The 24,934-nt window shown below is 31.6% G+C and overlaps 1 protein-coding gene across 2 annotated transcripts in view; it reads left to right on the plus strand.

The window, feature by feature from the left end:
* The window catches only part of LOC139482556 (uncharacterized), a 35,498-nt gene extending 22,193 nt beyond the window's left edge, over positions 1 to 13,305 (plus strand). For both annotated transcript variants that reach the window (XM_071266471.1, XM_071266475.1), the window contains exons 8-13: positions 226 to 295; positions 1,096 to 1,105; positions 2,194 to 2,245; positions 3,804 to 3,885; positions 8,500 to 8,555; positions 12,563 to 13,305. In XM_071266471.1, the coding sequence (XP_071122572.1) occupies positions 226 to 295; positions 1,096 to 1,105; positions 2,194 to 2,245; positions 3,804 to 3,885; positions 8,500 to 8,555; positions 12,563 to 13,240 (948 nt within the window). In that variant the 3' untranslated portion in view covers positions 13,241 to 13,305. The remainder of the gene's footprint in view (positions 1 to 225; positions 296 to 1,095; positions 1,106 to 2,193; positions 2,246 to 3,803; positions 3,886 to 8,499; positions 8,556 to 12,562) is intronic.
* Positions 13,306 to 24,934: the final 11,629 nt, after the last annotated feature.

Raw genomic sequence — 24,934 nt, forward strand, 5'->3', positions numbered from 1 at the left:
AGAGCTGATGAAGTTTTCTATAATTTTGATATAATTTGTCCCAAAAGTAGTACAATACACTGTAAAAATATTATTGAGAAAGCGCAGGTGGGATTTTTTTAATTTTCATTTATTGTCTAAAAGAAATGCACTACGAAATAACTGTGTACTCGGACCTACACAGATAGTTATATAAACAAGGTTTCAGTCTAAAACAATGGCTTTAAACCTAGATTTTTTTTTCAGATAGGAATGAAGATAGGGTTAAAAAGGAGCCCTGCAGAGCTATCTGATACAGTTCATTCAGGAAAAGAAGGTAATTATATAATTTACAAAACAATAAAATGTTTCCTATCACAATGCACAGGTGGTGCTCATCAAACGTGTTTCATGTGATCTTCATTTGTGATTTAATCTTTGCTCTGCAGCTTGATAATGCTTGGTTTACAATTTTTACATCTTAGGTGTAGCCATTTCTAGTTAGCTGACAGTTCTTAACTATGACATCACGTACATAACAACAGTTATTAGTAAAACAACAGAAGTGAACCAAGAATTTTTTTTTTATTCTTACTATCTATAAAAAGTTCTGTGGCAAAAACATAGATCTTGAGCATTGTCTTTCATTTATTGATGTAAATTCAATTCATTGTCCTTTGAATTATCAATTTTTTGTGCCTTTATGGTCTAAATGAGACATTTCAAATGAGAAGGTGACATTCATAAAACTATCACCTGCTTAGCTATGGGATAGAGTTAATTATCTACCTCATATTCAATCAAAATATGGCATTTTGAGATAAAGTATAATAATAATTGCAGGTTTGAAAAATAGCCAATTATGAATATTGTAAATGTTTACTTTTTCTAACCTAGCATACATTATAATTTTTGAATTAATGAAACACAAGACAGACCATATATGACCTTCTCATCTTTTGATTTCTGATAATAGATGTCTCATTGACAATTAGACCACACCTCTTACATTTAGTACAATACTCATTTTATTTTCTTCCAATATCTTAGTTTTAGAGGGATCAACTGTTAGCAATTCCAACCTGTTAACGCTTTATTCTTACTAATAACTGTGTAAATATATATTCTTATTTTAAGGAGGAGAAAAGTAAGAATGCTTATTGTTTGCTTCAGGTACTAATCTAGAAACCATTATATTGATAGGGACTCACAAATGGAAGAATCACAAAGTAATTGTAATGTAATGCATTACATTGCAATGTAATGGCTCCAGGCCTATTAGGGAGAAGTTAGGGTAAAACATTTTTATCTGATCTGCTGGTCAAATACTTTGTAAAAACTTACCAAAACTAAACAAAAACTCTAGATTGGATCCTGATTTTATTAGTCTACAGTGTTGACCACTGTTTTAAGGTGGTACCCAACACTTTCGCTAAAATTAATTTGGCTCGTTTAATTTTCTTAAAATTTTGTCAAAGTATTTACTTTGATCCTTTAACAAAAATATAAAAATTTCAAAAATTTTGAACCAACCGTTTTATCAGAAAAATTACACTGGTTATATAGCAGTTTCACAAACACTTATTTTGATCACTGAGAAGCTTAATATTTACTTAACAACACAACGTAATTAAAACCTTTAGCTAATTTTATAGAGTTATCTCCCTGTAGTGTTAGGTACCACCTTAAATACAGTTTTATAGTATAGCTTTGTTCTAGTTGTAATATTATTGTTGACTTTTCATTTAGTTTTTTCTTCTTTAAAAAAGGCACAACACAGAATTATATTGCATGAGCTTGTTATTTTTGTTTTATATTTATTAGTTGTATATCACAATTTCAACAGTGAGTCTATTTAATATTTCTTAATCACTTACTAAATATGTATTTAATATGTATTGAATTATAACTGAACTAGGCAAGCACAGAAGGAAATTTGATTATGGCTTGAATGTATATAAAAGTCTTCACTATGACAAAAAGGATAACAATGTCATCACACTGTCACTTTTCTAGATGTATATGAGGAAAATCCCCAAGGTAGGTTTAGAATACAGCTAAATTAAAGAATTTGATATGTTGACAAGTATAAACATTTGCACAGAATATGCATATTTCAACAAAAATCTTTCCTTGTAATTCTATATCAAAAACTTTTAAGTTTTTTGAAAATATTTTTTAATATGATTAAAAAGTTGTATGACAATTCTAGCTCTCTTTCTGATTGTATTTTAGTATAAAGAGAAAAAACAGTACAGATTCTCAGATGGCCGAAGTGCTAGAAGAGGTATTTATAGTAATTTGTTACCCATCTTTACTCCTGAAAATATAATTTTGTTGAAATGGTTGTTTTTTAAATTTATTTATCTAGAGTGATGCCCATTTACCAATGGAAAAATTGCTGATTTTTCTGTTTCCGTTCACTTAAGTTTGCCTCAACCAAATGTTATTAATCATATACACAATGCTAATTACCACAAAACACAGATAAAGTTTGAATTTTGATGAAATCACTTTAAGCTTGCTAGAGTTAAGCCCCTTTACAAATGGATTTTTTTTGTTTATGTTCTCAAACTTAAGTTTGCCTCAATGAAATGATATGAATCTTATACACAATGCTTATTACCACAAAACTCAGATTAAGTTTAAAGGAGTAGGGGCATTAAGGCCTAGTTTTGCTCCAAGCAAATAAAATGTTTAATAACTATTTCAAACTGGCACATAATGTTTAGAACTGATAGGGTCGAGAAATATAAATGAAAAACATAAAGATTTTTTTCAGATGACGTCACAATTACGTCATGATATGTACTGTTTACACAAAAACGATGAAAAATACAGAATTCATGCAGTTTTCTATCTTTATTTCCGTGGTGGAAACATCATGCGTAGTCGAGAAACAACAAAATAATTTAACAGGAGGAGCTTTATTATACATATCGATATAATCTCCCAAAATAAAGTTCTTTCTTGGGTGCGCACATACTTTTTCAATCTAAAATATACTTAAAATTTGTTGAATAACAAGGAAAATCACGAAATTTTACAAAATATCAAATTAAGTCATAATTTGTTGCCATGGTAACTTGTTCACTGTCAAATTGCTTGTTTTACTGAATACCTGGTGTCTTTGTCAAGTTTTCAGTAATTTAAAAATATGCATGATAACTTTTAAAGTTGCAGTATTTTTTTAGGCAAATAAGGGCCTTAGGTAAATGAAATTAAAGAGTCGGTCATGTGTCCTTCTATAGTAAAGGGATTTTGATTATTAAAAAGTTGAAAAACCCTATGTTACTTTTGTGATTGATTTTAATATTGCAGAAGTTATCCCCACTTGGTTTTGCAGCGTGTCTGAAGTTTCTGCTTGGTTGTTCCATATCTTAACAATTTTAATATGGTTAATTCAGAAATTTATTATAAAAATAAGGAGATATGGTATGATTGCAAATGAGACAACTATCCACCAAAGTTCAGATGAAGTGGATGTAAGCAATTACAGGCTTCCATATGGCCTTCAACAGTGAGAAAAAAATCTACAATGTATGGTTGGGTATAAAAGGCCCCATTTGCATGCATCTATTTTGTGATTGTTGCACAAAAATGTGAGATTTATTTTTTCAAATATTGGGAAATCCTGTATATATATTTTGGACAAACCGTAAAATATCCTGTTCATTGCAATTTTAACAATACTAAAAAGTTCTGAAATTACACCATTGAAAAGATAAGGCTTTCATACAAAGGTGCTGTTGATATGTTGAAATTAGAAATATATTTAGAGTAAATTTATGAAGTTGTTGGATGACAACACTTCAAGTAAAATGTTAAACTTTGTTTTATTTTAGTTAACAGAATTGGAAAAACAAGACTGCTTAGAGGATGTATTTGACATTGAAGAGGCACTCATAAATGGAGAGGACATTGATGGTAAATCTTTAAAGACTTGTGGATATCATAGTTACAAGTTGTACTTTATACAGAAAGAAAAGACTGACTAAAGTATAAGAAAAAATCAAGACCCTAATAGTTATCCCTATTGTATGAATAACTAACTTATTAAGTGAAATGTTTACAAGAAGAAAATCAAAAAAAGTAAATGTCCAGAATTTATAGGATTGGAGGACTTTTCTGGTTCCTGTGAAGCACAAGATAATTGTTATCTTCTGTAAATATATGCAGAAATATATGGTAATGCATTATAAAAGTTGGGATACTTTGCATGATATTCACTTGCGAAGATTTTAAATCTCAAACTAAATGAAATAAATAATTCATTGATAAATTTATAAATGTAGAAGGTCCAGCCTATAACAACAGCACTTTAAGGAATGCTCCAGTAATTTTTATACTTCCCCAAAATCTTTTTGGGATCGTATAATGGTATGATGTTGTCGTTGATTGCATCGTCCGAAGACACATTGGTTTCCGGATAATAACTTTAGTTGAAGTTAATAGATCTTTGTGAAATTTTTTCTAAAGGTTCAATAACATAAAAGGAAGGTTGGGATTGATTTTGGGGATGATGGTCCCAACGGTTTAGGAATTCAGGGCCCAAAAGGGGCCAAAACAAACATTTTTCTAGATTCAGGATAATAGCTTGTGTACAAGTATTTCAATTGCTCTGAAATTTTACCACAATGTTTAAAAAACCGCAGGTAGAAGGTTTGGATTCATTTTAGGGTTTATTGGGCCAAAGTTTAGGAATTAAGGGCCAAAAAGGGGCCAAAACAAGCATTTTTCTAGTTTTCAGCCAATTACTTGTGTGTAATTGTATGGATCTCTCTGAAATTGTTCCACAATGTACCATATAACAAAGAGGAGGCTGGGATTAAGTATTGGGGTAATTGCCCAAAATATGTAGGAATTAGGGGCCAAAAAAAGGTAAAAAAGAAGCATGTTTCTAGTTTCCAAACAATCATGACAATAACTTGTGTTTAAGTGTATGGATCTCTCTGAAATTGTACTATAAGGTTCAATACTACAAAGTAAAGCATGGGATTGAGTTTAAGGGTTATTGCTCCAAGAGGGGTTTCAATAAGTTGGGTGGGGGGGATTTTTTGTTTACCATTTTTTTAAGGGATTCCTTTTTTTTTAAATTTTTTTCAAATTTCGAAATTTTGAAAAGTTTCAAGAAGAAACCTTTAATTGCACAGTATTGTGCAATAGATTTGTTAGATCTTTAACCATATTTATTTTGTGATAAAAACCTATATTATGTCAAATTTGTTATCACAATCCAAATTCAGGCAGTATCAAGCTTGAATATTGTGAACAAATTTGCCCCAAATGTTCAGGGTTAAACCACTGGGGTCGTATAAAGCTGCGCCCTGCAGAGTACCTGGTTGAGATTGACATGGTCACCATCATCAGGATAGAAAACAATACATAAAATCATGCTGATGTACAACATCGGGTTAAGAAAATTAAAACGTCACAATGTTACTATGATGAGTAACATTATAAATAGCAATTGAAAGAGATAGTGAAAGCGAAAGTAAGTATATATGGAAGTAAACTTTTAAAATAAAATAAAATAAAACAAAAATACAATGTTTTGTTGTTAAAATGTTTGTTAAAATTATTCTGCACAGTGCAAGAGTGCTAACACATAATGACAAAATAAAAAACTGGCCTTAGCCACTGAAACATAATTTTAAATTACTGGAGCATTCTTTATAGTGTTGTTGTTATAGGACCTTCTACATTTTATATTTTATTGTAACAACCCTGCATACCCAAGGTATCCATTTTATTGAATCTACTGACAGAAGATTTACCAGGCATTGGTTCACTTGAGTGTAATTTTTTTTAAACTCTGTAAATCTGGGTGTCCTACGTGGCATTTTTTGTGGATTTATCTTCATCTGGAACGCCGAAATCAAACAATATGGTTAGTCAAAGATGTTTACAGACGACAATCAAACAGATGTTTAGCATCAACAGTCAAGCTATCCAATTGAAAAAACTTAATTATAGTCGCCGTCAGCTGAAATTCGTAGCGGTTATAGGTAAAAATAATTTAAACTATCAATCGCGTTCACTCGAGATAAAGTTTTTCACATTCCATTCATAAAATCGCAAAAAGAAAAACCACAACTGACCTACCTTTTAAGTGATCGCACTTTAATAATCCTGACCTTCACATTTTCCAGAATATTTTCCATTGTAATTCCGCCATCTTCGTTTCTATGAGGATCATTTGTTAACATATGACATTCGTCACTGTACGAGTTTCCTGAAATGTTCCTTTCATTGATGTGATAAGGTTTCCCGCGCTTTATGCAAATTTTATGAAATTGAACTCCACACAAACACTTCCGATAAAAACAATGGCTGATTCCACCATTCAAAATCGTCTATGAAAAAGTGAAGGTCAGGATTATTACAGTGCGATCACTTAAAAGGTAGGTCAGTAGTGGTTTTTCTTTTTGCGATTTATGAATGGAATGTGAAAAACTATATCTTGAGTGAACGCAATTGATAGTTTAGATTATTTTTACCGATAACCGCTACAAATTTCAGCTGACGGCGACTATAGGATATTATTTAAATAGAAGATTGAAATTTTATATAAAGGTATGCCAAACATTTTGAAAAATTGTTTGTTTGACATTTCCAATAATTTGTGTAAAGCTTGACACACAAAAAAAGTTTCTTCCTGATTTTCAAAGATTTTCTTTCTATCGTTGTTCTCTCTTTTCATTAGCTCACCTGGCCCGAAGGGCCAAGTGAGCTTTTCCCATCACTTGGCGTCCGTCGTCCGTCGTCGTCGTCCGTCGTCGTCCGTCGTCCGTCGTCGTCCGTCGTCGTTAACTTTTACAAAAATCTTCTCCTCTGAAACTACTGAGCCAAATTAAACCAAACTTGGTTACAATCATCATTGGGGTATCTAGTTTAAAAAATGTGTGGCGTGACCCGGCCAACCAACCAAGATGGCCGCCATGGCTAAAAATAGAACATAGGGGTAAAATGCAGTTTTTGGCTTATAACTCAAAAACCAAAGCATTTAGAGCAAATCTGACATGGGGTAATATTGTTTATCAGGTCAAGATCTATCTGCCCTCAAATTTTCAAATGAATGCGACAACCCGATATTGGGTTGCTGCCCCTGAACTGGTAATTTTTGGGAATTTTTGCTGTTTTTGGCTATTATCTTGAATATTATTATAGATTGAGATAAACTGTAAACAGCAATAATGTTCAGCAAAATAAGATTTACAAATAAGTCAACATGACTAAAATGGTCAGTTGACCCCTGAAGGAGTTATTGACCTTTATAGTCAATTTTTAACCATTTTTTCGTAAATCTTAGTAATCTTTTACAAAAATCTTCTTCTCTGAAGCTACTGGGCCAAATTAAACTAAACTTGGCCACAATCATCATAGGGGTAACTTGTTTAAAAAATGTGTGGCGTGACCCGGCCAACCAACCAAGATGGCCGCCATGGCTAAAAATAGAACATAGGGGTAAAATGCAGTTTTTGGCTTATAACTCAAAAACCAAAGCATTTAGAGCAAATCTGACAATTGGTAAAATTGTTTATCAGGTCAAGATCTATCTGCCCTCAAATTTTCAGATGAATCGGACAACCCGTTGTTGGGTTGCTGCCCCTAAATTGGTAATTTTAAGGAAATTTTACTGTTTTTGGTTATTATCTTGAATATTATTATAGATAGAGATAAACTGTAAACAGCAATAATGTTCAGCAAAGTAAGATTTACAAATAAGTGAACTTGACCGAAATGGTCAGTTGACCCCTTTAGGAGTTATTGCCCTTTATAGTCAATTTTTAACCATTTTTCGTAAATCTTAGTAATCTTTTACAAAAATCTTCTTCTCTGAAACTACTGGGCCAAATTAATCCAAACTTGGCCACAATCATCTTTGGGGTATCTAGTTTAAAAAATGTGTCCGGTGACCTGGCCATCCAACCAAGATGGCTGCCATAGCTAAAAATAAACATAGGGGTAAAATGCAGTTTTTGGCTTATAACTCAAAAACCAAAGCATTTAGAGCAAATCTGACATTGGGTTGAATTGTTTATCAGGTCAAAATCTATCTGCTGTAATATTTCGGATGAATCGGACAACCCGTTGTTGGGTTGCTGCCCCTAAATTGGTAATTTTAAGGAAATTTTACTGTTTTGGGTTATTATCTTGAATATTATTATAGATAGAGATAAACTTTAAACAGCAATAATGTACAGCAAAGTAAGATTTACAAATAAGTCAACATGACTGAAATGGTCAATTGACCCCCTAAGGAGTTATTGTCCTTTATAGTCAATTTTTAACAATTTTCATAAAATTTGTAAATTTTTACAAACATTTTTTACTGAAACTACTGGGCCAAGTTCATTATAGATAGAGATAATTGTAAGCAGCAAGAATGTTCAGTAAAGTAAGATGTACAAACACATTATGATCACCAAAACACAATTTTGTCATGAATCCATCTTCTTCTTTGTTTAATATTCACATAGACCAAGGTGAGCGACACAGGCTCTTTAGAGCCTCTAGTTATCATTTTTCTTTTAACAGTTTGCAAGAATGGTTCTCATGAAAATAAGAATAAAGAAAAAGCTAAGAAAACTACAGTAAGTATTTCATTTAACATGATATATAGTTGGATGAACTTCATATATACTATTATATTTAAAGGAAATTTTGTGGTACATTCTTTGAAAATTCCTTTAAAAATAATGTGGTTTTATTATCTTTATTGGGCTCTACTTAACTGTGGATTAATTTTTATTCTTTGGATACTATTATTGTTGATTTTATCTGTATAGATGAACCACCAATTTCAATGTTTGATGCAGTACAAATTTTTTATAAGCTTTTATGCAGACTATGGCAAAACAACGAAATCAAATATCCAAGAAATCAACATTTTTTTTCTCAACCTACCAAAATTGGTACCCAAGAAAAAAATGAATTCACAGTATTTGCAGATGATTACAGTAAATTCAGAAACTATTGTGAGGTTTTTGATATTGCAAATAATGCAACTTAGGAGTGAGTATTGCAATAATAAAAGCTCTTATTCAGATATCTGATTTATACATCTGCAGGCAGATTTTCTTGAAATTGCATTAATTAATCACATATTTTGTCCATCCTTCAAAAATCACATTCATATATACAAGCAATAATTTCTGAATCTACATTTGATTAATTAAATGATATTTTATATAGTAAAATTGAAAGTGGAAATGGGGAATGTGTCAACAAGACAACAACACGACCTTAGAACAGACAACAGCAGAAGGTCACCAACAGGTCTTCAATGCAGCGAGAAATTCCCACACCCAGAGGCGTTCTTCAGCTGGCCCCTAAACAAATATATATACTAGTTCAGTGATAATGAACGCCATACTACACTCCAAATTGTACACAAGAAACTAAAATTAAAAATAATACAAGACTAACAAAGGCCAAAAATGCGGCGGGGTTAAACATGTTTATGAGATCTCAACCCTCCCCCTATACCTCTAGCCAATGTAGGAAAGTAAACGCATAATAATATGCACATTAAAATTCAGTTCAAGAGAAGTCCGAGTCTGATGTCAGAAGATGTAACCAAAGAAAATAAACAAAATGACAAAAATACATAGATAACAACAGACTACTAGCAGTTAACTGACATGCCAGCTCTAGACTTCAATTAAACTGATTGAAAGATTATGTCTTCATCATATGAATATCAGGCACAATTCTTCCCGTTAGGGGTTTAGTATCATACAATCATAACATAGTAGCATTTCTTTTTGTTTCTTCTTAAAATATTTGATTTGAATTAGCCTGGGAAGCAATCATTTTTATACGACGGAAAAAATTTTGTGGTTGTATATTGGTATCACGTCGTTGTCAGCGTAGTCCGAAGACGGATGGTTTCCACTTACTAACTTTAGTACAAGTTACCGGTAATAGAAATCAATAAAATTTTAACACAATGTTTATAACCACAAAAGGAAGGTTGGGAATGATTTTGGGGGTTATGGTACTATCGGTTTAGGAATTAGGGGCCCAAAGGGGCAGAACACATACATTTATATAGTTTCAGGACAATAAGTTGTGTATGAGTATTTTAATTACTCTGAAATTGTACCACAGTGTTCATACTATTAAGTAGAAGGTTGGGATTTATTTTAAGGGTTATAGGGCAAACAGTCTAGGAATTAAGGGCAAAAAAAGGCTCCAAAAACAAGCATTTTTGAAGTTTCGGGACAATAAATTATGTTTAACTGTACGGATCTCTCTTACATTGTACCACAAGGTTCCATATAATGAATGGAGGCTTGGTATTAGTTTGGGTTTAATATCCCTGAACATTTAGGAATAAGGGGCCAAAAAGGGCCAAAAAGAAGCATTTTTCAAGTTTACAGACAATAACTTGTGTTTAAGTGTATGGATCTCTCTGAAATTATACTACAAGGTTTCTTACTTCAAAGGAAAGGCTAGAATTGAGTTTTGGGGGTCTTGCTCCAAGGGGGGTTCAATAACCGAGGGGCCAAAAAGGGGCCCAAATAAGCATTTTTGTAGTTTTCAGTCAATAACTTGTGTTTAAGTGTATAAATCTCTCTGAAATTATACCACAAGTTTCCATACTACAAAGGGATGGTTTTAGGGGGTAATGGATCAAATCATTAAGGAATTAGGGGGAACAAGGGTTTTTCTGGTTAAAGGACAATTTAGACAATTTAAAAGCAGTGTAAGGGAGGTAATCCAATTCCAATTAAAATTTAAAGAATACTGTTATATATATGTTTGATTACTTGATTACCTCCCTTACTCTGCTTGAAAATTATGTTAAAGGAAGTGATAATTGTCTTAGATGTGTAGCTGTAAATTTATTTTTAGAAGTTACTGTTAATTAATATTAATTTAAGCCATGATGTATTTAAATGAGTAGTTATTGTTGCCAACTAAATTAAAAATTTGAATAGAGATTATTTTTGGAATAAAGGATTGGGGGAGGTGAAAAAAATGGGGAGGGGTGGGGGTAAAAAATTTTCTTTTCAGATTTCAGAAATTTAAAAGAATTTTTCTTCAACTATTTTTTTTGAGGGGCTTTATATTCAACAGCATAGTGTATTGCTCAAAAGCAAGAAAATGATTTTTTTAAGTTCATTAGACCACATTCATTCTGTGTCAGAAACCTTTTGCTGTGTCAACTATTTAATCACAATCCAAGTTCAGAGCTGTATCAAGCTTTAATGTTGTGTCCATACTTGCCCCAACTGTTCAGGGTTCGACCTCTGCGGTCGTATAAAGCTGTGCCCTATGGAGCATCTGGTTTTAAATGGTATGACAGAAAGTAGTAATTACAGATTTTCATCTTTTAGATATAACACAAAAATTAATAAGTTTGTTGATACGGGAAGTGCTTTGTTTTAGTCTATATCAAAAAGTAAATTAGGACAACAATGTACTTTTGCATTAACACCCATGATCATTGGTTCTTTTTGTCTTGTCTTTTTTAAAATAATTTACAAGGAACAAAAGACAGAATGATATTTTTTGTTGCATGCATATGAAAATGACATACTTGCTCTATTGCTACAATATGTTAATTCATTTAAAAGGAGTTGCAGTAGTTGAGGTAACTGCAGAAGCTTTATTAGGGCAAAGTAGAGTCTCCATGAAATTTCACTTTAAAATAACCTGTTGTGGTCCATACATGTTATTTTTGTAAATTTGCTAAAAGGTTTGGTTCAACTAACTTATTTTCAAATTACACTTTGTGCAAAATTCGTATATCTTGAAATGATTATACATGAAAGAAAGACTCTATGTGACTAAAATAGAAACTAAATTATAGTTGAATGAAAACGGAAAAGAATCTCGTGTTAAATGCTTTTAGAAAATAAAAAGAAATGACAGGGTCACTGTACTTGCTTTCCTCTGACATAATCATTTTGTGATTAGGTATAATAAAACAGAATGATGGAAGTTATCTCCCCTTATAAATAAAAATTTACAATTTATCACTGAGTGAATCAGATATTTGATCATACTTGAAAAGAATTCCTAGGTCTACAATCGAGCAGTTAGTCAAGTGGTAGGATTATAATGCTTTTTACGTATTGCATATATCCTTCAGATTGGTCAAGTGTGAAAACTGTTTTGCTACCTAATAGCACATTTACCTGTAATCAAATGCACTTTCCTTTTATCATTCAAGTGTAAAATGACATTCTACTTAATATCACAATTAACTGAAAACAAATTTGCTATTTAAGTCTTTCAAGAAATTCATATTGTTTTTGTTAATGACTTTGACTTGCAGTTATATTGTCTTTAATAACTCTGTTTGGATCATTGATAAGAAATAAAAGTTTCTCAATTGTATAATGATAAAAGGGATGGACCTCTACTAATATTCATCCAAATTTAATGCAATTCATGACTTTTCTTAGATAATGTACTCTACAATTTGTTATATAAAAGTCACAAATGATCCATAAAGAATGAGAAGGTATTCAGAGAAAATGAAATTTCATTACATAATGTATATTGATGTATATTAAAGTGCCCTGGTTAATTCTTGACTATATTTAGGTATTAATATATATATGACTTTTTTTTCTTTTCCTTTAAGGAAATTTTATCTCTGACCGCAGATGCAAAACAGGAAAAAGTAGATAATGAGATTGTAACAAAAATATTGAAAGAATTGGTTTCAAGAGTTCAAGATGATGCTGGCAATGAAATCACTGATAATTTTTTTGAAGCCAGTCCTGTTTCAGCATTTATTTATAACACTAATAGAACCAAATCTGGTGGTAAATTATCAGAATATTCTTCAGATGAGGAATTTACTTTCACTCCAATTGATCGGCTAAACACTGGTATTACTAACATCTCAAACTCAGAAGCAGTCATGCATGCTTCTGAAACACAGACTGATTTAAAAGAATATACTGACACATCTACATCTCCCATGCCAGTATCCTACTTTACTGAAGATAAAAGTGTTCAGTGTTCTGTAAGCAGAGGAGTATCACCAAACTTTATGGAATCTTCCTGTCATTCAATTCCAAGTGATTTGGTAGTGAAGCCTTTAAAATCTTGTCATGTTTCTCTTGATAGACTTGAAATTAGTATGCTGGATTCAGAAAATCAGGATGAAATTAACATACAAGAAGATTTTATATTGAACATTGGAAAACAAAATACAAATGAGGGGTCAGAGGATAATTTATGGAATGATATGAAAAGTGATGCATACTGTTTAAGACCAAGAAAAGGCCACAAGATACTAGATCAAAATAAATAGAGTTGACAAAATAAAGAATAATTGATATTAAGGATATGAAGAATAAAATTTTACCAAGTATGAAATGATTTATCTCCAAGAGCCTCTTATCTTTATTGCCCTAAATGAGCCTGTATTTCAGTGAGTGGTTGTCATTTACTGCTGTATATCATATTTGTTTTTCCTTTTATTTGTACATAAACCAGGGCGTTAGAAATCTTGTTTTACATTTGTCATTTCTGCGCCTTTTAAAGCTGACTATACGGTATGGGTTTTGTTAATTTTTTGAAGGCTGTACGGTGACCTATTGTGAAAAGTTGTCTTATTAGCAATCATACCAAATCTTCTTATTTTTATATGAAGTCTGCCTTTGGAACACTTATGAACTGCGAATTGCTCATAGAATTCGGGAAGGTTACTGTTTGCACAGTGGTTTTATGTTTTGGAACATTGCTTTTGATACATTCCACCTCTATAAAAAGGTCTTTTTGGGTTTAAATATCAATTTGTCTAATCTTCATAGTTCTATGTTGCATTTAGTCTTATGTGAATAGAATGAGGATAGTTATCATCAAAGCAGCAATGTACCAACATAAGACCATTGGTTTTTCCATCATTTTTGGGGCCCTTTATAGCTTACTGTTCGGTGTGAGCCAAGGCTCTGTGTTAAAGACCTATAATTGTTTTTTATCACAAATTGTGACTTTGATGGAGAGTTGTCTCAATTCCACTCATACCACATCTTCTTTTATCTGTAAAATAAACATAATCAAGATCTGTTGAAGAAAAAAGATTCACTTAGAATTAATAATACAAATCAGTTACATGTATATAAGTATTAAGTGTTTTGTATTATGCCATTTCCCAAACTTGAATTAACATATGTAGTAAACTTCAAAAACTTGTTTAAGTACTTAGTTTAAACATATTTATTTATAGTGGATTGGGAAACAAGTTTTGCAACTTATATTAATCCCTTTCCACTTTGCAGGTGCGAGTACTGCCTTGTAGCGGCATTAGCCTACTCTTTTTCGAAATCTACAAGGATGTCTTTAACGTGCAAGAGATATAGCTCTCTCTTAACACGGGCCAGCCATTTATCGTCCCCTTCCAACGGACTATCATCGCTTCCTCAAGACCATACTCGCAAATGGTGTCAAGGGAGAGCCGAAAATTGAGTTCCTGAAATTTTCATCCCAAATGGGAATCGAACCAGGAACCTTTGTGTTAGTAGTCCGATGCACTAACCACTACACCACGGCTCTCAATAAGTACTTGTCAAGAGAGAATACCAAGGTTAAGGATGAAAAAAGTCAATCAAATATTTGCCATTTAGATGAACATCAGAAACTGTCACTATCAGGAAGGGATAATTTTGCACTTTCTTACAAGGGAGAACTCTGACCAGAGGACACAATTGAGTACCATTCACTTGGAATCAGTTTTGAATGGTACTGTTTGATAAACATTGATTTACATGAAACACTACTAGTATATTGATATTTTTAAACCAAGGTTTGACTGCCAATTTGACACTGAGAATCAATCAAAATTAGTGTAGTTTGCATACATATACATTTTGGTTGCAATCCTAGAAAGATCATATATTTCTCAAAGTTTGAGATTCTTTAAACATTTCCCACACTATTTTTTTTAGAGTAAAAAATTGTTTTCTTGTCACTTAATGAATTTGAAATGATAGATTATACCTATGACATAATTTTTGTTGAAATCCTAACACAGAAAAAGGGTGTAAATGAAAACAGGGATTGTGTTTAGAATATAAAAAGTTATTTTCACCATAATGTTTCAAATTGTACAAAAATATATTTTTGTCACTGGGAATCAATTTTGAAAAATCATTTTTAAAGTATTATTCCTTTTTCCATTGAAATTAAAAACTTGGATCAACTTTTTGGAACTTTTGGTCCTCAATGCTCTTCAACTTTGTACTTGATTATAAATTATAATCCTGGTACCTTTGATAACTTTTTACACCACTGGGTCGATGCCACTACTGTTGGACGGTTCATCCCCGAGGATATCACCAGCCCTGTAGTCAACACCGAAGTGTTGACATGAATATCAATTATATGGTCATTTTTATAAATTTCCTGTTTACAAAACTTTGAATTTTTCGAAAAACTAAGGATTTTCTTATCCCAGGAATAGATTATCTTAGACGTTTTTGGCACAACTTTTTGGAATTTTTGATCCTCAATGCTCTTTAACTTTGTACTTGTTTGGCTTTATAATTTTTTTGATCTGAGCGTCACTGATGAGTCTTATGTAAATGAAACGCGCGTCTGGCATATTAAATTATAATTCTGGTACATTTGATAACTTTCTAGCCTCTATAAGAAGTTTCTCAAAAATTTGTTATTTTTTTAAAACAATATAAGTTTTTACTGCAGTTTCTCATAGTAATACAAAATGTCTCTCCTCCAAAGTAGGATACAAATACCATGCAGAAACACCTTTTCAGTATTAGTTAGGAGTACATGTGGTTTCCATTTTTTTCTTTAATACACCAGCCAAGTTTTTAACTTTCTTTGATCGTGTAGGTTTTTCCGGAATTTTTCAACCAGTTTGTTTATTCTGCAGGTTAGTTTTACCAAGCTGTAAAATAAAGGATGCAACTTCCTCAAGAAAATTTGTTTCTGTTTGCAGGTTTTGGTGTTTTTTCCCAACAAATTAAACGAAGAACAACAAAGTTGCAGTCACCTTTCTTTATATTTGATAAAATCGCAAATTCCGAAAATGAGGTATATAGTTGTCAGAATTAATCATGTCTGTAGAAGTCCATGTAATCGTGATATCTGTAATGAGTTTGTTAAAAGTTCCTATTGATAAATTTCTAGATCATTTATAAAATCATTAAATCGATCTGAGTATATACATAAATTAAAGAGAGACCATCACATACTTGGTATGAATACCAAATTTCTAATGGAACTACTTTTTTGTTTTAAATTTTGTAAAAAATATGAATATTTAGCCATTTCAGTAAAAACAATTGATGCTACAATTGAACAAATCGACCATCAACGTTTTTTCACAAATTGGTATACGTAGAAATAAGTGCAACAGTAGTAAACCGCTGTTCGAAAGTCAAATCGATTGAGAGAAAACGAATCCGGGTCACAAACCAAAACCGAAGTAAACACATCAACTACAAAAGGAAAACAACGAAACAACAAAAACACTGAAGTGCAACAAAAAACCGAAACGACAATGCAACACACACAGAAACGAACTATAAGATGAAAACTGCCATTTTCCTGACTTGGAACAGGACCTTTTATGAAAAAATGGTGGGTTGAACCTGGTTATGCGGCTAGCCAAACCTCGCGCTTTTAAGGCAATGTTAAATATAACACTAAAATTACAACAATACATGACAGGACTACAGTACAATTAAATGCAAAAACATCCAGGACAGAGAAATACACAAATAAACATTACAATGCGACATTAAGACATGCTAATAGTTAGCAAAAGGTACCAGGCTTTTGATTTGACACACCACACGTGTGTTTCGTCTACAGAAGACTCACCAGTGACGCTCAGATAAAAACTACCCTGCAACAGCACAATACATCATCGGAAATTGCTCTTTTGATCAATTTGTGATTTTTGCTCAAAAGCATTGACCAAGATCTAGGATCTTTCAATGACCAGCTTTTCAAACGTTAGACTAGATGATAAAAATATTATCATAATGCAAATCGAATGGTCCAAATCATAACTTAATTTTCAAACTTTTTGTGTCGAAAATGTCCTTTGATGACAAACACTTCAATCATCAATTTAAAGCTTAACCTTTTACATTTAGTGGGAAAAGCAATTAGACTTTTAGCAATTCATGAGATTTAGTGTAGAATTCTAAGAAATACTATTAAGTTAAACAGTAACGTCGTTTAATCATTGGAGAGGCAGCTGCAGTTTACTGCTGTTCAAAATTTGTAATTTCATATGGAATATGCAAAAAAACCAACTCATTAGATATAAACCAAACGGAAAATTCATGCTTTATATGAAATTGTAACATAAATTGGATTTTTTCCTTTGATGTTTTTATGAAATAATTTGCTTAAAAAGTGTGGTGAGAGAAAACCATGGTATATTATATGCAAATTTATGTTGTACCATACTTTGCTAATTAAATATGCAACTCGACTAGAATCCAAAGGAAAAAAGGCGGAGCTTCAGCCATGGTATAACATATTCATTTTCATGTTATTCCATGGCTGAAGCTCCACCTTTTTTTCAAATGTATCCGCCTCAAATATTTAGGAAACTGTAAAACGTACTAAAAGGTCAAGATCTTCATTTGTTTTCATTTTATAAGAAAAAGCAATAAATTATGTGTACCACATTTCAAGAAAGCCTTTTCAAACTATATAGAATTGTTACGAATTCCCTTAATTTTGGAAACAATTACTAAATGTTTCTTCTTTCAGTTTTGAAAAAAATAAAATGTAAAACTATCATTTCTTTTGCGAAAATTCAATTAAATTTCGATTTAAAAAGGGGGTACCTATACAAAAAGGGATAAATATCGGCTACAAATATCTGTGAAAAACATGACTAGGGGACGTACACTATCTACGCCCCTGGATCCGCCACTGTTAAAATATTGTTTTATCATTAAAATTGCGTTTTAATAAATAATCTAATAAAATAACGGAAGAAAAGCCTTTTTCAATTAGATGAAAATTCTGTAAAATATGATTAACTTGTATGATACATTGAAAACAAACAAAAAAACAATTCTTACCGTCATTGGAATAATTATTTAATCCTTGTCGCTGGAATCCAACATTTTTGTTTACCTCAGTCTGACGACATTATGAAATTACCTGCGCCTACAATCATACACGGGGCACAAAACTAAAAAAAAAAATCGGGAAAATCCGACATATTCTTTACTTTCTGCAAATTCAGTGGTTCTACTACATGAAATACACAGACGATCTTACACGGAGCGCAAAAGAGACTTGCGCGAGCTTCCATTTCATTGGATAAAACTGTAACGTGATCAATTTCCAATATTAGTTGAAGGTCTTGAAGCTGTCAATCATTTTATTTATATTACAAATTTTATATACCATGTGTCTTACTCATTAACATATTTAAACAAACTCATCCTTCGGATTCGTTTGTTTAAATATGTTAACTCGTAAAAACCATGGTATATATAGTACTGAGTCATTTTGTATGCATCAAATTCAACATTGGATGAATGTTGGCATTTCAAAACGTCCTATATCCAATATTTGTAATAATGTCACAGTTTCAACGTCGAAATAGCAAAGTTGAAACAATGCTTAAATGTAACATCAATCTTTAACAACGAACAACTTTGAATTATTGTTCATCTTATTAAACTATATTTGATAACGATTCAGCGTTGATTCAAAATTGAAAAGCTGCGAGAAATTAAAAAATTATTATGTAAAATATCTAATTATATTAGAAACTCACACATGATACGAATATATAAATAACATTTTGCTTAAATCTAAAAACGATTTTATAAATTATTACAGGAAATACAACAACAATGCTTTAAATACTGAGTCAATCTGTAAATATTTAGTTCATTAAATTATTTAATTTTGCTATTGCTAAGGATGCAGCTTATTCATGTTAAATGTACTTTAGTCGATTTACACCCTCTTGGGTTTTAATGCTCATAAACATTCGATAATGTTGGCTTTGTTAATATAACTATTGATCACATACGCACCCGATGAAGGTGTCGTGCATCCGGATATCTTATTTGAATGAAAAGAAATTTTAGGCTCACATTAATGAAAGCAACATAACGACAGATATAACAAAAAAAACCCAACATGTTTTTATTAGCAAAACGTCAATACTCTGCTGGTTGACTGTCAATCAACAAGGACATAGCATTTGGATACAAGCGTGGCTGATGAAGGTTAGACCTAGTGTGAGCCGGGAAATCATATGATTTTTACCTCGCCTATGCGATGCTTAGGGTTTTTATAACATTCCCTGGTCGTTCAGGTACCATCCCATAAATTAATACTTTGAAAAAAGTATAACTTTGTACTTGCTCAAGTCGAGTCTGATGTAAGAGAAAATTTTCATCTTAGTTTCCTGTTTCTAATTATGTTATTGTACTCAATTGAGGTTGCATAACACTAAGGCAAATTTTACCTGAATCAGTGAAGACTATTCTGTCAAGACCGTTTTGCTTTTAATGCGCTGTTACGTTTTGCATTACCCACATACATTTTGTGTATCTTCTGTAAAAAAAACCCCACTCATTCTAATTGTGATACAAGCTTTTGGTTTTGCTAGTTAATTAAAACACGAAAATTGTACTGTAGTCCTGTCATGTATTGTTTTCATTTTAGTGTTATTATTAAGAAATATTTCACGTCATGCAAAAGGCTTGTTCTTTTGATGTCCTCTTTTTTATATGTGTTTCCCATGGTTTCAGTTTTTAATCCAATTTTGATTTCTCTCTAATTAAACAACAGTAAGTATGTAACATGATAGTTACTCATCATAGATACTAGATTTAAAATTTTGTAAACAAAAAAGTTTCGTCTGCAAAAGACTAATCAGTGAGGCTCGAATCAAAAAGTTAAAAATGAACGAATTCAGTAGGAAATCGAAGGGCATTGGGGAATCTAAGTTAAGAGAGGTTTTGCCAAATACAGCGACGATAACCTAAAGTGAGATTGCAATAATCTCTCACTGCCTTAATACTCAAAACCAACCAACATTGATACTGTTGTAGGATTTACATACATGCAAGTAACATCATCGTGTATCAACGCCTTCTAGCACGACCTGCATGGTGAGTGTCTGATAATAAATGCACTCGATTATGTGGCAGTTACTGTTTAAATTGATCACGTGCCTGCAACATTGAAAAATAAATCTGATTGACGTTATCCAACACAAGCTAAGCAAATGACCAGTTAGTTCCTTTACAGAAACTTTTTTCATTGACAACTTAAGATGAAGGATTTTAAAGTATTTTGAAATGAAACTTTATTTGATTTTCATTGTACAAAATGACAAAACAAATATTTAAATCCTATTGAGAAAAAAAATTCTTTGCTTTGCAGTGAATGACAAACCTATCAATTTTACTACAACTCGGGCTATATTTAACTGATGGGCTGGGCAGTCGCATTCAGAACCAGTCCACCAGTTATTATCATATCGCAAGAGAATATTTCATTGACTCAAAAATTATCAGGTTGGTCGAAATACATCAATTAATAATGCTATAATAACTGATATGAACATTTCTTCATTCGAATGTTTAAGTTAATATTAAACATTATTATTTAAATGAGATAACACATAATATTCTAACTACTTTATTTCTCACTACCAAGCAACAATACAAAAGCATCTGTTATATTCACAAAAATGCTAGCAATAGTGTTGTGTATCAAATAAAGGCAACATTAGTATACCGCTGTTCAAAAGTCATAAATCGATTGAGAGAAATCAAAATTGGATTAAAAACTGAAACCATGGGAAACACATATAAAAAAGAGGACATCAAAAGAACAAGACTTTTGCATGACGTGAAATATTTCTTAATAATCGCTTTATGGTTGGGGACTGCCATATCCAAATTGTGAAGGAATTGGCCAGCGACCAACGCTCTCTTTATTTTCCAATACGTTGTCAACATGGATGTGGAACAAATATTATACAGTTTTCACGTGTTTTTAAATTTCCTGGTGTGTCACACATTGTTTATATGTTTACGGCAATTTGTTTCAATATTTTATCTTTTTTTTTATTTTGACTGTTTACTTCAATTTGAATATACCTTGGGTATCATGGTATCTCCCACTGTTTTTTTTTTATGTTTTCGGATTTAAAAAAAGAATGAAGACAACAGTTACTGACTACTGGGATGATGATACCACCATGAACTGATAGTCTAATAACATTGGTATAGGTCGCGACCCAGTGCTAGAACTTTATTTTAAAACAATACTTTTATAATTTCATGCGTCCAAAGTGCTTTTTCTGGATTAATTTTCACCAGGAACACTCTAAGTCGAATCTTTATAAAGGATTTGTAAGATCTAAAACAGTTGAAGAGCAATATGACAAAAAAGGACACATAACATCCATCGAAGTTCAACATTGTCTGTGGGAAAAGAAGCATTAGTTTCCTTTTGACTTCTACATTCAAGAACGATCAATTTTAGAAAGGTTTGTTAAAAATCATGTTAGTACGTGATATATAAAATGTTAGCTGTGCCAGCAGTAACTGTTGATATCCTATTTGTCCTATTTTTGTGCTATAATAAAACGTGGCAATTTAACACCCGATCAAACACATAATGCTGCTCTTGTTGCACACAATATGTGCCTGAGTGTATTAATAAACTTGTCTTGTCTTGTCTTGTCTCAATAAAACATGATACCAAATATCAAGAAAATATGACTAGTTATAAGAAAGAAAAAATAGACGAAAGTGCAAAACTTCATATAAATGATGTAAATTTGAAGGCTATCTATTGATAGTGCCAAGATATGATACAAAATACGTTCCGCCTTTCTATTCAAAACAATTGTGAGATCAAATCAATTACAAAGATGAAAAGCATAAGACACACAAAAAAGAAATAATACAAAATTATTTTGAATCTGATAAACGTTCGTTTTGTTTACATAATACTCCTCAGTGATGATAAATTTACACATATAGAAGGCCAAATCAAATACTATATTGAAGAGATTTAAAACAGAAAATTCATAAATTTTGTGATAAGACCACTAACGCAATCTGTAGCTCGGATAGAAAAAAAACCCAGTTATTTAGATAATTTAAGATTTTAAAAACAGTTAAGTTGCCAAAAAAAATATGCATATCATTGATGTTAAAACAATGATGTTAAGTACTGGGCTGCTGATACCATCGAAGACAAAACGTCAACCAGCAGTGACATTGACCCATGTGGTTTTATAAACTCATCATAGATACCAAGCTTATAGTTTTGTGCGCTAGACGCTCGTTTCAGTGATGCTTGAATCTGGCGATAACGTTTTATTTTGCCTGAAGTGATAAAAGTCAATTTTCTTTTTTAACATACCGAGAAAAATGTATATTCATTCTACATGTTATTCTACATCCCATCCAAATCTTATCGTAAGAATTACATGATCGTATAAAGACATGAAAAAAACATATTATAACAACAAATTCTAAATTTCAAGTGTGCGAAGCGTTTTTCTGGATTTACCTTCATCAAAGCCGAAATTTTGAAAGCCAATGATGTATAAGGCAGGAACACGTTGAAAGGCTATAAATAAAAATAACCAATACAATCTATGGTCGGGAATATTGCTCTTGATATCTGCACTATGAGGCAACATAAGCGATCCAAACAATATGGACATGGAAAAGAAAGACCGGGATCTCCGTTACCACCGTGATCGTACAAAAGGGTATCCTAACTCTATTATAAATCGTAATCATCTCTGGTAGCCAATTTTTTAAAATTTCTTTTTTATATGAAAACGCTTCACGAGGCTGCTATGAAATAGTTATCCCTTCACCTGTACTCAAATTGCAACCATTCATACTAAGACTATATATTATTGTAGGAAAATCATAACTTTTGTATCCACACTATATATTAGCTTTAAAACATACAAAAAAAAAAAGACAATCAAGACATCATAAGCACCACTTTATTTTTGTCACAAAAATATATATCCATACTGGTTACAATCTATGTGATGTTCATAACAAATAACATACAATAAACATCTCATTAACATAACAAATAAATGATTACAAGAATATGCCGACAATATAAAATATTGATCTATTAAAAGGCTAACTGCTCTGGACTTAAAATTGTAAAGCTTGCAAAACTTGTTTGGCAATATTTGATCGGATGCACTTAATGTTGTATTCAAATAGGTAGTAAAACTATTCGCTAAAATTTCTTTTGACTTCCGAAACATTTATTCTAGAGTATAGTTGATGTGCATTAAACCTGTAATATACTTATTGAATATAACATCAAACTAGGAGTTCATTGAATACCGTATATCATATAAATTTACACATTGCGATCTGAGTTCACCCCCCCCCCCCCCCCCCTCTCCCTTTTCCGTTTTTTTGTCTGGTTCGTATTGATCGCTCTTTAGGTCTTTTTATAGTGTTTTGTATTTGTTTGTCGTTAGTCGTTAGTCATGTTCCTTTTTGATCATGGTGTTGTCAGTTGTTTTTGGACTTTAGTACGCTCTTGGTATGTGTTTTCCCCCTTTTTATGAACTTTATCTAAACAGTACTACATGTATATATATACACAGAAAGTTATATCTTGTTATTGTTTTTTCTAAGTAGTTGAGATTGTTATACCTTGTCAAATTTCAATCATCAAAGAGGACACGAAAAGGCACAGAAATAAAACAGTTACTTAGTATTTCTAATATTTCTCCATCACTTATATTTTTAATAATACTTTACTCCAAAAGCAAGTACAGTTTATAGGATATATATACAATATTTGACAAATTAATTATACCGTAATTTAGAATCATTTTACCGTAATTTCAAACACATTCTAGCGTATGTAAATTTATATGATAGCACTACATTGAATTTTTACACAACCATACAAAATTTAACAATGAAAAATATTCCCGAAGGACATGAATAATTTTCTTTCTTTCTATCTGTTATCTATATGCATATGTGATGTTTAATTATGAAATAAGAAATCCTGTTATTAACAAAAAAGTCGGGTAGAAAACAATGTCCGCAAAAAAAGAAAAAATATGATAATATATCATAGTGTACCGACAAACTAACATTGTTAGGATACTATAATTGATTCACAAAACACACGTTCATTTCAAATAAAATAAAAAGAAAAAACATACTATTTAAGTCACGTGACTTTCGACAAACACCAATTTTCATTTATGCAGCAAAGTAAAAATTTGTCAATTCTGGTGCAAATGGGTGTGATTCAATTTTATGACACGTCAACAGTATGTAACTGTACAACTGTATATTGGTGTAGCGTTTTAACTGTTACAGAAGGCTGAGTAAGATGTGGAACAACTTACAGAGCCAACAGATTTACTTATGTTACAAGTTCGACTGATATTAAATCAATCAACAGCAGAAAACATCCTATTTCAATACTTGAATAAAACAAGATTCTTTCGCAAAAAACATGTAAGGTGAAACAGGAAACTATATCTTAAACCATGCGTTGTCTTAATATAGAAATTTTCATTGCAATATTTGAATATAATTTCAATAATGAATTCAAAGTCAGGGGATTCTTTGATCTATGTATAAATTGAATATAATGTTTTGTTTAATCAAACTGCGATATTATGAGGTATGTTATATACACATGAGATATTTCCTATATACAAGACATTGAATACATACGTTAAGTGGCTACTACTTACATATGTTACAGTATGAGCCACTTTTTTAACAAAAAATGAAATCACTACAATATATATCTTATGAAAGTATAAAACTACAAAACACATTTTAAACACCATATATTCACACTTCAGTAATGTACAGACAAAATTACACATAGTTTTATCTTTAAACTTTTTTCTTTTTTAAAAGATAAAACATATTTCTATAATGCATTAGCATTGTACTGTTTACAATTGTTTCATCCAAATTCCAAAATTATTAAAGTGGCATGTTTA

This window comes from Mytilus edulis, chromosome 1 (genome assembly GCF_963676685.1).
Source record: "Mytilus edulis chromosome 1, xbMytEdul2.2, whole genome shotgun sequence".
NCBI lineage: Eukaryota > Metazoa > Mollusca > Bivalvia > Mytilida > Mytilidae > Mytilus > Mytilus edulis.